At 47.0% G+C, this 16,698-nt stretch overlaps 1 protein-coding gene across 1 annotated transcript in view; it reads right to left on the reverse strand.

Annotated features, from left to right (window-relative positions):
• Positions 1-16,698, reverse strand: part of Slc14a2 (solute carrier family 14 member 2) — a 54,133-nt gene that overhangs the window by 17,557 nt on the left and 19,878 nt on the right. Inside the window, exons 6-9 of the mRNA XM_038330657.1 lie at positions 16,206-16,353; positions 14,667-14,801; positions 14,266-14,315; positions 13,563-13,737 (exon numbers count right to left, since the gene is read on the reverse strand). Of these exons, the coding sequence (XP_038186585.1) occupies positions 13,563-13,737; positions 14,266-14,315; positions 14,667-14,801; positions 16,206-16,353 (508 nt within the window). The remainder of the gene's footprint in view (positions 1-13,562; positions 13,738-14,265; positions 14,316-14,666; positions 14,802-16,205; positions 16,354-16,698) is intronic.

Here is a 16,698-nt window from a genome sequence, read left to right on the forward strand (position 1 = left end):
CTGCCTATTGATGCTCACGATGTCTGTCATGAGGAGCACCTGACCGTCCACCTTCGTGAACCACTTGTTCTTCCCAGATCCCTGGTTCTCATGTTCTTAGGACACAGACAATACGTAAGAGCAAATTTCCTAGCATTGCCAGAGTGGCTGTTTCTGAGGTCCCATATCATACACAACTTGACCATTGCTGTTTACCCTTTGGTGATAGTTTGGACAGATGTTTCCCTGTGGTGAGCTTCATGCTATGACTTTTCATTGCCAGAGATTCTCCCTTTCTCTGCAAGAGACAGAGAGAGAGAGAGAGAGAGAGAGAGAGAGAGAGAGAGAGAGAGAGAGAGAGAGAGAGAGAGAGAGAGAGAGAGAGAGAGAGAGAGAAATAGAGAGAGGGGGGGAGGCTTCTGAGTGCTAAATGAGACTATTTTTTTCTTTTTAAAATGATTTCTCTGTATAGTCAGTGTTTGCTACTGTGTATGCCATGGAGGTCAGAGGAGGGCATTAGAAACCCTGGAGCTGGAGTTATGGGCAGTTGACAGTGACCTCATGCGAGTGCAGGGAACCAAACTCAGGTCCTTTGGGAGAGTAGAAAGTGGTCTTAATGTTGACCCATATCTCCTCCTCCCTTTTATCTTAAACATTTTTGATTATACTGGACAATGCAAGATCAGTTTATGCATGTAACATCTTAACACATCATCTCTCATACGCTGCTACCCAACCTTTCCTTCCCTCCGCTGCCTCCCATAACCCCCTTTGTCTTTCGAGATTCTTTCTTTCCTGTTTTCACATTATCTATACATATATGATTCTTGTGGATTTATAAAGTTCAGGAACAAATGAGAAAGAATTTGTAATATTTATCTTTCTGAAATGGATGCAACTTTCTTAATATGATTATATGTAGTTGCATCTATTTTCCTGTAAACAACATAACCTTATTCTCCATTATGACTACATATATCTGTATCTATCTCTCATTTTCTTTATCCATTCCCCTGTTGATAGATACAGCATACCCATTGTGAGTGAGCATTGATGTGTGAACACCTCTGTGACACGGTGTCTTGGAGTCATTGGGTAAGTACCCAGGGCTGGTGTAGCTGGTGGCTCTTGTTTTTTCCCTTTTGAAGCTGTGGCAACTGAAGCTAATGTTTTCAAAGATTATGCTACACACTATAGAGGCCTTAAATCTTAGAATTGGAAAAGAAAAGGTAGAATTTTGAGAATCTTTGGTCAGGTCCTCTCATTTTACAGATTTTTACAGATTTTATGAACTGGGAATTTTGCTTTACCAGTTCTCCTCTGCTTCCAAATGTGGTGGCCTACTAGAGCTGTTCTAAAATCCATTATTCTTTTAACGGTGTTTTCCCTTTTCTCAAGAAAACACATTCCTAAACCGTCCTAACACTGCTGGACTGGGCAGTAACCTGAAAGGCAGATTGGATGAGGAGGATTTGGTTCATGAGGGTACTTTGTTATCTGGGATTCCAGTCTCTTAATACATGGCCGATGGTCCAGTTTTTATGAATATGGGGTATGTATGACTCTTTGTAATTATGAGGTAAGTAAGACTCGTATTAACAGTTGAGACTTTGAACTCCTCTCTTTCCCCCATATAGCTCATTAGTTGGCCAATGGACATGCCACAATTTTGATTTCTTTTGGTGCTTTTTGTCTCGCTCCGTGGAAGATATCGATACGTATAAATGAGCTAACACCTCACTTAAACTCATGAAATCTTATGAGAATCTCGTAAATGAGATTGGGGAGTCAAAAGGCCAACTATAACATAGGTAATTCTTGGCTCATTTTCCCTCAAAATGACATTGCGCTCTCTTCCCATCGGATCTACGCCCTCAGAACTGTGTGTTAGCACGGCCAGTCTTTCTGAGTTTGATCTGTGTTCTTCAAATCCATTCTGTATTCCAACTAAAGCTGTATGTCAGATTCCACTTTCTTTCTCAATACTCTACACAGCGCCACAATGCCCCAGCTCCTCCACGTTTCTAGATATTCTTTAACAGGACAAGTGTCACTAGCCAACCTCATAGTTTTCCTTCTAACAGAGGTTCTGCTATGACATGCTAGCTTTTCATGGCTTCTCAGTGTTTCCTCCACCCCACACCTAAGCTGTACCCAGCCCTTCTGTCTTGTTCAGATTCTATATGTTCCATGAAACTCCCCTCGCCTTAGTTTGGTCACACGGGTCCATCCATTCTCTGAATTCTCACTGAGATTTCACAAAGGGTTCTAGGTCACGCCTTTTGGAGTTTAGGCTGTGGCAGAGTTTTTTGTTTTGTTTTGTTTTGCTTTATGTATCTCAGGCAGAGCCTAATATACAGTCCTCTTGCATTAGCCTTCAGTACCCTGAGGTTATCAGCACACACCAACCACATCAGCTCGTGGAAGAATTTTACATGCATAGTTGCAACACATGCGAAATGTATTTGATAAATATTTTTCAACCTAATTAACATACTCCGAGTGACCAATTCTTCCATAACCAAGTGACCTTTGAGTCTAGGCATTGGTAGGAAGAAACTGAGGCCCAGAGAGAAGCGTTTCACCTGGGCCACATAGCTGGTCAGTTATGAAGCCAGGTATGACCTCATTTTGAATTTTATTCCAGCAATGTAGGAGTCTTACAGTTAGCTGGAGCCTTTTGCATGAAATCAATCGGCTTGTGACTTTTTTTTAAAAAGGAAAGCAAAAATTATTTCATCTATTAGAAAGAATAACAAAAAAAAACCTACAAAAATAAGCATCACCACTGGGAACAAATCGTCCTGGGTCATTGTCATGGGTTCTTCTCTTTCCACACACCATGGCCTTTTGTGCCTTTCCCCTTTTCCTTAGGAAGACATAGCTAATTGATTGCAGACCTTTGCCAGTAAGTTTAGACACATCCTCAGAATCCTTAACACGATGACCCAAACATCTAATGCTAATCAGAGTTGGCCCTTGAGGGCAAAATTGTTTTTCTTTCCAGTGTTATGGAAGGTATCGGTGGGGTACATACTTGACAGGAGGGGTATATCTGGGTGTGGTGCTGACAGTAGGCAGAGGCCACAGGTAGAGATATCCAAGGGTCACAGCGTGCCATTTCCCAGTAGAGAGATCAAAAAGCCAAAAATAGAAGGCCGTAAAAAAGGCAAAATCCTCTACTGTCTATTAATAAGACTCTACTTGAACCAGACTCAGTGGACTTGTGATATTTTATATAAACAATTACAACCCCTCTCTAATGATACTTGGAACTTCTCCATAAATGGCCAGGAAGGATGGATGGGGTTATAAAATTTACTACCTAACAAGATAATAAGCTGCCCACTACACAGATATGACTCATGAGACAAATGGCCCATGAGAAAAGGCTGAATAACTTCTCTTAACTGCCATTAAAGTGCCCCATTGTCCCTTAGGGGAGCGAGTCTGTCTCTTGGAATTTGGCTGCTGCGTTCTTGTCTACAGCATATACTCTCTGTTGAAAGTTTTCGGTGGATTCTGGTCTGGTAAATGCTGTCCCCTCGAGCCTTGGGCTTCCTTTCCAGAGCCACTCTTCTCCTTACTGAAACAAGGCCTTCCACTGAACCTGGAGCTCACTATTTTTTTTTTTTTGAGGGGAGCAGTTTGGTTGGTTAGCAAGCCCCAATAAGCCTCCCATCTGTGTTTCTGTCTCCCATCAAGTACTGGGGTTGCTTGCATGCATGGCCATACCTGCTTTTATGTGGGTGCTGGGGCTCAAACTCAGATCCTTGTGCTTGGACAGAGAGCACTCTGATCCGCTGAGACATATCTCCATCCTGGAAAAAGCCATGACTACAGCTGTCAATTATAAGCTGTGAGTACCAGCACAGGGGCTTCTGAGTACCCTGCTCTCTAGAATAACTGAAGTGTCTATGAAAATAAATTAGCCTCAGTCCTGAGAGTCCAGAGGGCCAAGCTATCCCGGCCATAGCTAGATAAGCTAAGACTCTCTAAACAGGAGTTAAAAAGCTTCAGACACAAGACCACAGGCTGAAGACTCCATCCTCTACCTATTAGATATATGTGGCCTTTGAGTCCTTTAATAATTGGGAGGAGACCTTTGGCCCGAAAGGTCACACTAGCGGAAGAAAGGGATAAGAGGCAGTACACTTATGGCAATAGTCTTCCCTGCCCACAGCGGGACATCTTAGGCCTCCATCCTGTCACGATCTGACCTAGCCTAAGGAAACTAACTTAGTCTCCAGCCAAAGGACTCTTTCCCGCTACTGTTGTGGCTAGCCAGGACATTTCATCTGAGAGGGCCCAAGGCTACCAGGCTACAGGCCTCACGCAAGGCCATGCCCAATCTGCAAAGTAGAGGCCTGTTGAAAGCGAGAGTGTCTCTCTTTTCCCAGTGAGGGATGGAACCCAAAGAGGGACAAATGCCCCTGACTCTGTTCCTTGACTCTGAGGCGTCAACAAGGAAGGAGGCCCACCCTCTCTTTGAGGAATGTGTGGCTCTGGTGTTGCAAGCTCCTGTGTTCTCGAGGTCTGGGATGGCCCTTGCAGAAGTCTATATGTGACAGGGAGAAAAATCACTCTTCTCTCTGATGCGGTGGCTAAGTTTTCAGCCCTTAGTATGGTCTGCAGTTTGACTTTTCAGTCTTCCATCCCCCTTGCTGGTACTGATGGCAAACACCACCCAGCCTGGTTCACGTCCCCTTTAATCTGTATGCTAAACAAACATCTTTCATTCATTCCTTATGATCCTATCTAGGTGCCCCATTCCTTCCCCAGACAGAGCCACCATGCCTACATTTCGGGCTCATCTAAGTTTCTGAGATTCTAAATGCTCTATGACCCTTGTACCTGACGCCAAGTCCCTGTCTCATCACGGTCCAGAATCATCTATAGCTTTAAAGACCTTCCCTGCCGTCACTACCCAGCAAATCCCTTGTAAACTGTGGAATACTTCCATTCCTGGCTGCCCATTAACAACCACTCTGGTTGCAGAGTTCTGAAAGACCCTAATAGTTTTTATGGTCAGAAATCAGAGGAAATAGCGGCACAGATTTGGCCCGTTCTTATCACGTGACCCACACCCATGCAGCCATCAGGAAACAAAGAGCCATCCTCACTGTTGATGATACCCAATTAAACATGCCCCTGACATCACAGGCCTTCTAGGAGCTATCTGGCCTTGAATTCAGGTGGCCATGATGTATATACTACATACATTGCAAGATTCACTTAAAGCAGCCCTTTGACATTTCTCTGGGTAAAAGCTGAGCTGATTAACAAGCCAAACAGGAATTTTAGCTTCCACTCAAGCCCTCTCCCCACTTTCAAAATATCAAGAGCCTCAACAGACTTCAGACCAGGGCTTTATAGCCACCCCAGAGGGATGGTCGCAGAGCCCAGAAAATAAGCTGATGCTCCCGCAACGATCTTCCTCAGACTGCATATCTGAGGGCTAAAGCTCTCCAAATCCTAATCAGGCCTCTGCTCATAGACTCAGACATTCTGTACATAGTCTATTTCCAAAGTCTGCCCCACTCGTCAGGGCAATCCCAGAGGAGTGTTAGACTCCGTCTCCTTTTATAGCCTGTCCAGAGTCGGGGACTGTGCTGGTAGACTGGCAAACAGATTCCACTGACATCCTTCCTTGTGCAAGGATGGAAATATCTGACAGCTCTAGTGCATACCTTAGCTGGGCGGATGGAACTCCTCACAAAAATAGAAAGGACCTCGGAGGTAGCCAGCCACCACAGAACACAGTATTTCCACTCTGGGTTCCCTGGGTTCCTGCAGTCTGGCCCGACTTTCATTTCCAATATCATTAGGAAATGAGCAAGGCTCTCAGAATTAAGTTCTGTTTTATGCAGCCTGGTGACCCCCATCTTCTGTGAAGGTCAAGAGGGCGAATGGAAACTTTGTGACAGGCTCCTCCCTGCAATGTGTTAATAACAGTAAGACAGACCATCACGCTGTCACCTCAGTCGGAGACAAGCCTCAGTTCAAGCATCTTTCCAGGATCACGTCACATTAACTTGGGAGACTGAGTCCATCTTCTAAGTCACCCACAGCACAGAAAATCATCTGAAGCTGTCTGAACCTGACTTGGTCATGTCCTCAACTGGAACCAAGTTACAAGCCTGCCATTCTGGATCCAACCATCCAGAGTTAAGAAGGCTTTGCCCCCTAAAATTCACCTCTTCCTGTGAGCTACCTGGGAATCTCCATCTTGTGTGCATCCAGCTCCAGGTGAAAACTACGTTCAGATTCCGCGAGAGCCCAGTTTATTAACCGACCCTGCTCGTGACTTGAACGGTAACTACTGCCTTTATCTATTACCCCTACATTACTGGTCTCCTAGACTGGGCACAGGGCTCCTCTTCATGCTCGTAATCACTCTTGAACTTCCTATCTGTCTCCCTCAAATCACTCTGTGGAGCCACGTTCAAGCCCCGTAGGTTTCCTTTCTCTTTTATTCCTGCTTGTAGTCCCTTTCCTAGTGTCTTAATTCTACTCTGTGTTTTCCACCCCTTCTTCCTTCACAATCTGGTATAATTGGTATCTTCCCGATCAGAGGTCACTAAGCACCAGACGACACTGCCTCTGGGATAGCAACCTTTGCCGTTTACATCGGTCCCCACCTTCTATCACTGGGAACCTCTTGACCTCCAAGTGACGTCACAGTCTAATTTTCAAAACAAGGCTCAAACGTTTTATGTCATGTGGCCAAGAATATGTGGCAGACCAGCAATGTTAGCTGGGTTCCCCGGCTGCTCTTTTGCAGCTCCCAAATAATTCTAGATGAAAGGAGACTTTTTTCCCCTTTGTTAATGATTTGACTGTGTTGATCTGCCAGGGCAAATGTAGAAATAAAAAGGCCGAAAGTAATCCCTCCCCCAATAAAACTAAAAATTCTTTACTCTCATGGTCAGATCCCAACTGCTTAGCACTTGACCCAGTGAACTGTATTATAAAAACAATGATAGCCTAACTCCCAGTGTCCCCCCCCCCCCACCATCCTAAATGAACAGTCCCAGGAAGGACAAAAGGAGTCATAAAATTTACTATCTACCCTGAGAGTGAGTTCCCAGCTTCCTATCCACTCACATGTGACCCCATACAAATGGCCCATGAAGGGTGTCCTGGTCATTTTTCTTACCTGATATTACTGTGCCCCATTCTCTCCCAGGGAGGCGATTCTCTTCCTCTGAGAATTTACTCACTGTGTATTAAAACCTTTAGAACTCTGTATTAAAACTTTTGTGTTGGCCCTGGGAAGCTGGCTCAGCAGATTCAGCATTTACGGTACAGCACGAAGATTAGAATTTGGATCCCTAGACCCACAGAAAAGCCAGAGGGTGTAGTGAAGTCTGTAATTCCAGCACCTGGGAGGCAGGAAAGGGGACCAGGTCAAGCCAGACTGGCTAAAGTTGGTGATTTCTGGGGTCAGTGAGAAATCTTGCCTCAGTAAATATAGAATGATCGTTACCCAATGTCAACATTAGCTCTCTGCACACGTGCATACGTGTACAACTGCATACATGTGTACACACAAACGCACTTTTATCTCAATTCATATCTGATAAATACTTTTACACCATGCTTTGGTCTTGAGACAAATCACATATTTTGTAAAAATTGTTCCTGTTTCAATCAGATAGCTTCAATATCCTGGAATAATGCTTCTTATGGTATGGTCTCCAGAAACACTCCTTTCTATAACCATGTGGAATAAGTCTATACTATTGAAATTGGTATATATGAGGGCACCAAGGAAATAGCTTGTTGAGGAGCTGGTATGTGTAGACACACACGGACTAGGATGACCCAGTTCTACTGGTGTGCCTACAAAAAGGAACCAGACACAAAGAGGTAGGTGAAGCCTGGAGCAGGTAACTGGTCTCTGCAAACAGCAGGCAACGACTCCCTGGAGGAAGGTGTTCGAGACCATCTCATTAGCTAGTGCGTCCCTGGAGACCCTATGATGGCAGAGCTATAAGGTTTGAAAAGTCGTGGATTGGATAACAAAGAGCACATGGCTCACTCGTGGGAAAGGGGATCCACTGGCTGATTAGTTTCCCTGGCTCTGCTGTGAGATGCGTGAGACAGGCAGCTCAGGTTGCCAATTCACACACCTGAAGTTTGGCCCACGCTCAGTCATCACTCGGGTAAGTCTCTGCACTAGCCATGGCTTCTCCATCCATAAAGCAAGAGGTTTGCACTGCAAATATTTAAGAGCCTTTTAGATGTTAAGTTTCCAAGAACTAGGTTTTTTTTTTTTTTTTTGCCCAAATTCTTAATGGGTTTCCTATCCCATGACTGCGTCCCCAGATTACAGTTCAATGGAAGAAAGGACAGCTTCCTTTTGCAAAGCCAGGTGGTCCTGTAGGTGGCATCTACCTGGCTCACTTCTGCCCCAGCATCTCTTACCTGGGCTTCTTTTGATTCCTAGACAGGGCTGGAGGAATCTAGACCAACAGGCTTGAGAGGAACTTCTTTCCAATGGCTTTCGTCCTCAGCTCCGGGCGCTGCGCTGTCTCCTATACCCGAACCCCCTCACTTCCCTGTATCTTTCAGCCCATCCTCTTGACAACTTCCTGTAAATCCAGTCATTCTCATCCCCAAGCCCATGCCTGGCATGGGTCTGCCAACTGAGGAAGAAGATAGACAAACGCCTCTCAGCAGCCCTCTTGCACCCTGACCTTCTTGACTAAAGCTGCTTTCTAAACGCCCCAGGGAAGATGTATTCTAGCTGCCATGGTCTCCGCGCCAGCCGGGTCAGGCAGCTTCACTTTCCTTAAAGCGCAGACCTGACAACTGTCTTCTTGCTTTGTTTTTTCCTCAGGCGTTACCCCTCTCGTTAGAACTCTGGCTCCAGCATTTTTCTTTAAGCAGTTACCTCAGTGTTTTTCTCCTTGGGAGGCAATTTGCCTTCCAAGCCCAATACATGCACTTAATTCCCCAACAGGCAGGACACAGGCTGGGGACTAGGTGCCTGCACCTGTGTCTCAATGGAAATTTTTGCCTAGTACTAAATGTCTTTCTGTGGAAAATTTCAGAGCTTTCCTCCTGACACCTGTTGACCAGAGTCTCCCGGTTGCTCACCAGGATCCTCTCAGACTAAGAAGGGCATGATCTAACCACAGTGGCCAGAACATACCCTGAGGTCTATATATCAGGGAGGCTGGCTCTCGAAAGTCCCATGAAGCCGTGGATCTGATGGGATGACTTGGCAGGGGCGGGCTAGCAAAACATGTTTTGTTTGGCCTCAGTATGATGGGTCAGCATGCCACACTCGCACGCTTAGGGGTGGAAGGAAGGTGGCGTCCTCCTCAGGATCGGGACCACACCTCACGCCAAGGACATTAGCTCCACATGAGTAGACAAACTCTCCCGCTGACGTCAAAGGGTCCCTTCCTACCCCAGGTGTTTGGGGCTCCCAAAGATGGATCTTGATCAAGGAGGGTGAAAAGCAAACAAGGGGTGGGAGGTGCCCAGGTGCCCCCACATTCCAGGGACAGGAAGGGAGCTGTAGGAGAGTAGGCCAGTTCCAGGCTTACATGGCAGGCTACTGACCTTAGCTAAGCCTTCCCTTTCTTCCCCTTGCCTGTCTGACTCTCAGCTCCATCTTAGACGCTCTCGCCCTTTGCCTTCCTGCCCCGGGTTCTCCGAAGGGCTCCTGAACTTTCCATAGTGAGCTCAGTCCTGCTTTTCCAGCATCCGTCCTGGTTAACTCAGACACATGTGGAGGTGCTGCTCATAAACAAGGATAGGCCAGCTACGCGGGAAAGAGAAGCCGCCACCCATGAAGAAGCTGTCCAGGAAGGTCACACAGGGTTCATGAGATAACAGAACCATGGTGTGGCCCTGCATCTCTCAGCCACACATGTTACACACATGGTCCATGTAGGGTGAGGCATTCAGCTGTCCTAGAAAGCAGAATGAGCTGTGGACTCTTGTGTCTAACAGGTCCCAGCACACTACCAAGGGCACTTGGAGCTCTTTAGGCTAGACTGTCTCTTTAGGTGCCCAAGGCTTAACCGGAAGTCACTTCAGAATGAAGCTTTCTTCAGAATGCTCCAGCTTCCTGCAACTCTGCATTTCCGTATTTGAAGGAGGAGAGTAAAGTTAATACCAGGCCAAAGTGGTAAGCAGATTCTTCTGCAAAAAGGGCCATGCTCCTTGTGGAGTGAATTCAAGTTCAAGCTCTCTGGGCTCCAAAGGTGTGGTTTCTTTTGCTTTACTGTTCCACGTTCAAGGAGACCCTACCCCCGACTATAAGAACAGTCTGGAGAATCTGAGTTATCCCTCATAAAGGGTGGGTTCAAGGGGACTTGCTGTCCTCCCTTCCACTTCAGTCCTTGAGGTTTCAGAACTTTAATTCCCCTTGAGGCAGAAGGGGTCTCTATGGATTCTTCTATCTTCTTGCAATGGCTAGAGGCAGAAAAAGTACAAGTAGAACACACACACACACACACACACACACACACACACACGCACATGCACAAGCACACACATACACACATGCACGTGCACAAGCACACACAGACACACACACATGCACATACATGTGCACGAGCACACACACATGTGGACATGCACACACACATGAGCACGTACACAAAATGTGGATTGTTTTCTTTTAAAGGAGTTTCCAGATAAGACTGTGTGTGGTTTTGTTGGGTGGAAATCCTGTCCACAGCGAAAATGCCACTCCCACCTAGCTTTGGGTGCGAATGATTCCAGTCCCTCACAGGATCGGAGGGAACAAAGGCTCAGAGCCATACAGGAAGCACACTGGCATATGGGGGAGCACTGGCTTGATGCAGTCACAAATGCAGTTTGAGAAGGCCAAGTGGTGGTTGGGTCTTAGAGTTCAGAGGGAAGAGGTACGGGGAGGAGCAGAGTGAGGGAAAGCTCAGGTGACCGATGCTCACCCTTCCACCATGTTCTCTCAGGTAATCAGGGTGAGGATTTTGGGAACCTGACCAGATGACTGATTGGCCAAACTCTAGAAAAATCTAGAAAGCAATAACGGCATATGTTGGTAACTTTTATCTCTGTATTCTCATGTTTCTGCCGTATTAGTGATATTTCATCTTTATTCTTCAGTGCGAACTCAGGGTCCCGGAATCATGGATACTGGGAGCTGAAAGAGGAACTGTGGTCCAGCCCTCTGCCCACCGGACAGTGACTCTGCAGGTCTCCAATTGCTTCTGCATTGCCTGGGTGGTAAATGGAGTCTAAGCAGACACCATGGCTCAGGCGAGTTGACTTGTTTCACTGGCTCATCCTCTGCGCTGTGCTTGGGAGTCTCCCACTGCAGACAGCTAAGGAAGGCTCTGTCTGCTTTTCTTTGCAGGGCATGCTATCACTATGCCCAGCGGGATAGGGATGCTTTGGCCCCTCTTCACCCCACTTGGCCTCATCTCAGCGTGCCCCTTTCTATCACAGACAGGTTCAGAATATGCTGCTTGTGTTTTCATGGTACTCTCTCATTCCTTGTAATCAAACCTATTCTCAGAAGTGACACCAACCACCTAAGATGCGAGTGACCGACCACGCTTACGCCATTACTAGCCCAGGGCTGTTTATATTTGAACAGGTTCCAAACCTCAGGGATGACTGGGAATGCTTGGGTAGCAGCTACAGGAAATACTGGTGGCAGGAGGAGAAGAGGCATAGAAATTTTCCTGGAGTCCTTACCGATCAGGTAAATGCTATAAAAACGGGTGCTGTGAACTTAAATACACTCAGGCTGGCTGGCCAGCATCCTTGTCTCAGGTGATGCTATTCAGCTGGCCAGGCAAATCCCCATAAAACAAATTCCTTGAAGGCAGGGATGAGGCTGATTCTCTCCTGGTTCATTGTCAAGCCCAGGGTTGAGTAACATATTAATAATTCCATTTAACAAAATCTTCTGGGTAAATGAGCAAATACGATCAGACCATAAGGCAGAATTCTCAGGCTCTGAGCATTGGCGGATAGTACATGGTCACCAACATGAAAGCCCAGCTGAATGGAATTAGGGGGAATGGGATGAAGTTGGGGTCACATAGATTTCAAAGGCAAGAGGAAACAGATAGCCAAAAATTATGAACACACATGGCAGTTCGAGTGCATCTCCAACCCCAAAGGTTTCATAGAACCCAAACTTTGATTTCTGAACCCCAAGTTCAGTGCACCTGCAAAGTTGCAGGAATGAACCCATGGCTGGTAGCTGACAGGGAAGAAATACCTCAGAACAGAGCAAAAGGCCAATGGCAAAAACTGTGAAGGGGAGGTAAGTGACTTGGAACAGCGGTCACGGAGGATTAACAGTGGGGTGGGGAAAAACACGAGTCAGAGCTAGAAAGGGGAGACCAGCGGCGATCATGCCAACGGTTGGAGCAACCCTCTGAGGGGAAGAGAGACGTGGGTTTACAGGCTGAAAGGCAGATTGATATGAAAGGACATGTAGGCTCAAGTTTATAAACAGGAGCGAACAACGAGGAAGGAAGGAAGGTTATTTATCAAAGAAAAAGGAATCATGTTTCTAATTTGGAATAGAGATAGGAAATGAAGATACAAAATTTATGGACAACTGGGGATCCCATGTCCAGACGTGGTCATGTGAAGAGTTGGAGAACCTATCGCCTGTCTTCTTTCAGGTCTTACTTGAAGATCCCCAAGGAAGCCTTCCAAAGAAGTAACACATGGATGAGCACACGTCTGCAAGATGGTGGTGAATATAGGCGCAAAGAATGATCAGAAGTCAATGTTTGGGATGAGTGGGGAACTCAAAGGGACAAGCATGACATGGGTTTGACTAGGATTCTAGCAAAAAGAAGAGGCATGTTATTAAAAATGATGAATAGCCCCAAATACCAGTATTTTAGAAGTGAGCATTAGGGAGGGGGAGAGAGAATGGCTATCTATACAGGCTTTAGGGTCTCAGACTGGGAGAGGTGGCACATCTTAGGATTAGTTATTAGGTATTTTGTTTATACATGATGAAGAAATAGGCTTATATCTCAAGTGCCAGTGAAGCTGTCTAACTGCTAGCGGCAGGGAAAGCTTGAAAGTTCAAGATGCCTTATGCGTATTTCCAGGGCTCCAACTTTCCATGTTTGACTATTTTATTACCACGAAAACCCTCTTCTGTGGGAAGCTCTTTGTGCCCATCAACCCCAACTCTAAACTAGGGTGCCTTTACTTCTTACTACATGTTCTCACGTGTCTCTGCTCTGCCTGTCTAGGAACCACTCCGCAAGGCCAGTCCTGTAACATCTATTGTTTCAGACATGCCAGTGTCCTCTCCAAAGACTAAGCAATGTTTTTGTTTTATGCCAACAACATGTAAATCAGACTCCTCACTTCCAACACCAGCAAGGGTGTTCCAGCTTCCTTTAAGGTTGCACCATGGGTAGTTATAAAGATCTGGGCAGAGGGAGCAAATCAGCTTCAGGGTTCAGAGGGCCAGGTGTGTTTGATTTGCTGCAGGTGCAAGGAGAGGCAAAGGATGTGGGCTAAGTTGATTGGCCCAGAGTTGAGAGCACAGGGAGGCAGGCAAGCATGTTTCTGCTTGGAGCTGGGCTAGTCACCATTGGGGGACTTCTCTTCTTCATGGCTCTTCAGGGTCAGGAAGTAGATGCGGTTGGCCTCGGGGTAGGTGACTTTGCTGAGTGGAAGCTTGTAGATGCCAGGATTGTTGCTCGTCAGGAGAAGGAAGGTGAGGGTGGAGAGACAGAAGGCCCAGGTGCCTGGTGGCACGCCAACCTGCAAATTGAAACAGGAGATAGAAGAAAGTTTCCAGGCTCCTGTGTTGGGCTAGAAACCTGGGGAGATGGATATAATAGGAATTGAGCACGGGGAGCCCTGCCTTCTGCCACGTGAAGCATTAGTGTTTCTGGACTCAGTGTTAGAGGAGCTGGGCAAAGATTTGAGGTGTTGTTCTCTTTGGGTAAACTCAGAATCTTTTAATGCTGGGCCTGAATGGTTTTGACTCCCAGCCTTATCTGTCTGTCCCTGTTCTTCACTGCTCTTTCAACATACATAGACACACAGACACACATACACACAGACATACATGCAGACAGACAGACACAGACACACACAAACTGTAGAACTACATGCAAAGAGTTTTCCTTTGGATGCATCATGGATAAACCTTGACACACACACTGGGTGAAGAACCAGATTCTATTAACCCTATACCATTTCCAGTCTTCTCTAAGCCCCCAAGTGCCCAGAAGGTTCTGATGGGGAGGAAGACTTTAGGCAGGTATCCAGCTAGCCCAGACTTACCACTGCCATCATGTTGGAGATGGCCGCTCCCATATATGCGCAGAACAGGGCTGTGAGGAAGAAGACCAGCAGAGTCAGCATTCTTCCCCATCAGCTACTGCCTAGTAAACCAGGATGGTCCAGACCCAGAGCTGGCTTTGCTACAACCCTGGTGGCCAACATCAGCATTTACCGGATGCTAGTCTTTACTTTGCAGCTATTTCTCCTGACTATGCATTCTCTGAGGTCAGAAGTTGGAGCTTGTGTATCCTTTGATCCTCTCCCCACTTTCATTGTGACGTTTCATAGGGTTGATAGTCCCTTCTCATCTTGTCTCCACCAATTCTAACAAGTTAGCACAGGCATATAACCAATAGAAGACCAGCCAGAGGGGCTTGGTTGTCACTTTCTTCAAAACCTACCACAGACAAGTGCCAGCACATGCGTCTGCCAGGTGAGGGCGTAGAACATGCCTCCAATAGCGATACAGGAGAGGACACAGTTGTAGCTCCAAAGGCCCATGTAGATCGTCTCAAAGGGTGTGGCCACAGTCAGCGCTATGAAAGAAGGTGTGGTATTTCTGGGTAACTTTGGACCACAGAAGAAAGGCCTTCCCATGGCCGCTGCCAGGCCTCAAGGTGGCCTCTGTCCTGTCATTCACCATAGACTACAGCTCTGCTTAGCAGAGGGGTCTCTGTAAATAGCCTGTAATCACAGGAAATCAAACAGTAAGGGAGTGAAGTGCGCCTATGTGCGTGTTTATGAATATGTATACATGTGTGTGTGTGGGTATGCGTGCGTGCATGCGTGCACGCGTGTGTGTGTGTGTGTGTGCATGCACGCGTGTGTGATGACGACATCTGGGATAAGGAGCAGCCTAGGAAGGGACATTAAACAGTTGTATCGTCAGCAGTTTCTGGGTAAAGAGTGAGTGCTTCTTGCGTTGCCATTTTGCGGTTTTGATGAATTTGAAATGATTTCCAATTCCAATTCTTTTTTGGAAAGTTCTGTTCCCAAAGGTCTTGGCAAAGCATTGGAATAATTCAAAAATAGTTCTTGACTCCCAGGGTCCCCTACCCCATTTTCTGACTCTATTGTGGGAAAGAGCATATCCATATTTAAATGTGTGTGCATACATATACATATGTGTAGGAATATGGAATTACACTTCAGAAATGCCAGTCCATTTTTAGGGAAACTTTCCTTTTAGCTTGCCCAAAACTTCCAAGTGCTGGACCATGCAGACCCCAGCTTGGGCCATCACTGCTCCCCTCCTCCAGCTCCCTCAGCTGCTGGGCTCTATACCGAGGGCCTTTGCATTTCTCCACATGTTCTGTTAACTTCAATCTGCTCTCTCTGGAGGAGGCTCAAGGAAGAGAAAAATAGACACCCTACCCCCGCCAGTGTTTAAACTCAAGGGAAGACAAGTCTGGGATGGTTGCTGTGTGCTGAGGAAAGTGGGCGAGGGTAACAACTCTAGAGATCTCCCTACAGAACCGGGGTTCTGTCTTACCTGCTAGCAGCCCCACGATAGACAACCCTAGAGATCTCTCTACAGAACCGGGGTTCTGTCTTACCTGCTAGCAGCCCCATGATAGACAACCCTAGAGATCTCTCTACAGAACCGGGGTTCTGTCTTACCTGCTAGCAGCCCCACGATAGACAACCCTAGAGATCTCCCTACAGAACCGGGGTTCTGCCTTACCTGCTAGCAGCCCCACAATAGACAACCCTAGAGATCTCCCTACAGAACCGGGGTTCTGTCTTACCTGCTAGCAGCCCCATGATGGACAACCCTAGAGATCTCCCTACAGAACCGGGGTTCTGTCTTACCTGCCAGCAGCCCCACAATAGACAACCCTAGAGATCTCCCTACAGAACCGGGGTTCTGTCTTACCTGCCAGCAGCCCCACAATAGACAACCCTAGAGATCTCCCTACAGAACCGGGGTTCTATCTTACCTGCTAGCAGCCCCACGATGGACCCTATGGCTGCGTGCAAGCAGATGAGTGGGGAGGAGATAAACAGGGCCACCAGGATCAGGCCACCTGTCCAGGGGTTGTCACAGCCGTAGACCTGGCCCACCCCAACAGGGATGGTTTGTAACAGCTGCAAAGTCAACAGAAAGCAGGTCACCGGAGAAGGGGGCAGATAATGCAAAATCCAGGCATCAGGGCCAAAACCAGGCCGGCGGGTAATGAAGGGGAACAGAAGCTTTGCTGGGCCCTCCAGCGTGAGAGAGAATGGGGGAAGGAAGGCACCAGCCGGAACAAATACTTCCTCACTCCACCACCTACCTGGCATCCAGCATCCATCATGCACTCAGGTGGAGCCCCTAACAGTGCTGGGCATGACTGCTTCTGGGACACACATGGCTTTTACTCCGAGGGGAGGAACCTGGAGGGGGCCAGAATGCACTTCCTTCCTAGATTGCCACCAGGGTATAAGGCACCA

The sequence above is a fragment of the Arvicola amphibius genome, chromosome 5, assembly GCF_903992535.2.
Source record: "Arvicola amphibius chromosome 5, mArvAmp1.2, whole genome shotgun sequence".
Taxonomy (NCBI): Eukaryota; Metazoa; Chordata; class Mammalia; order Rodentia; family Cricetidae; genus Arvicola; species Arvicola amphibius.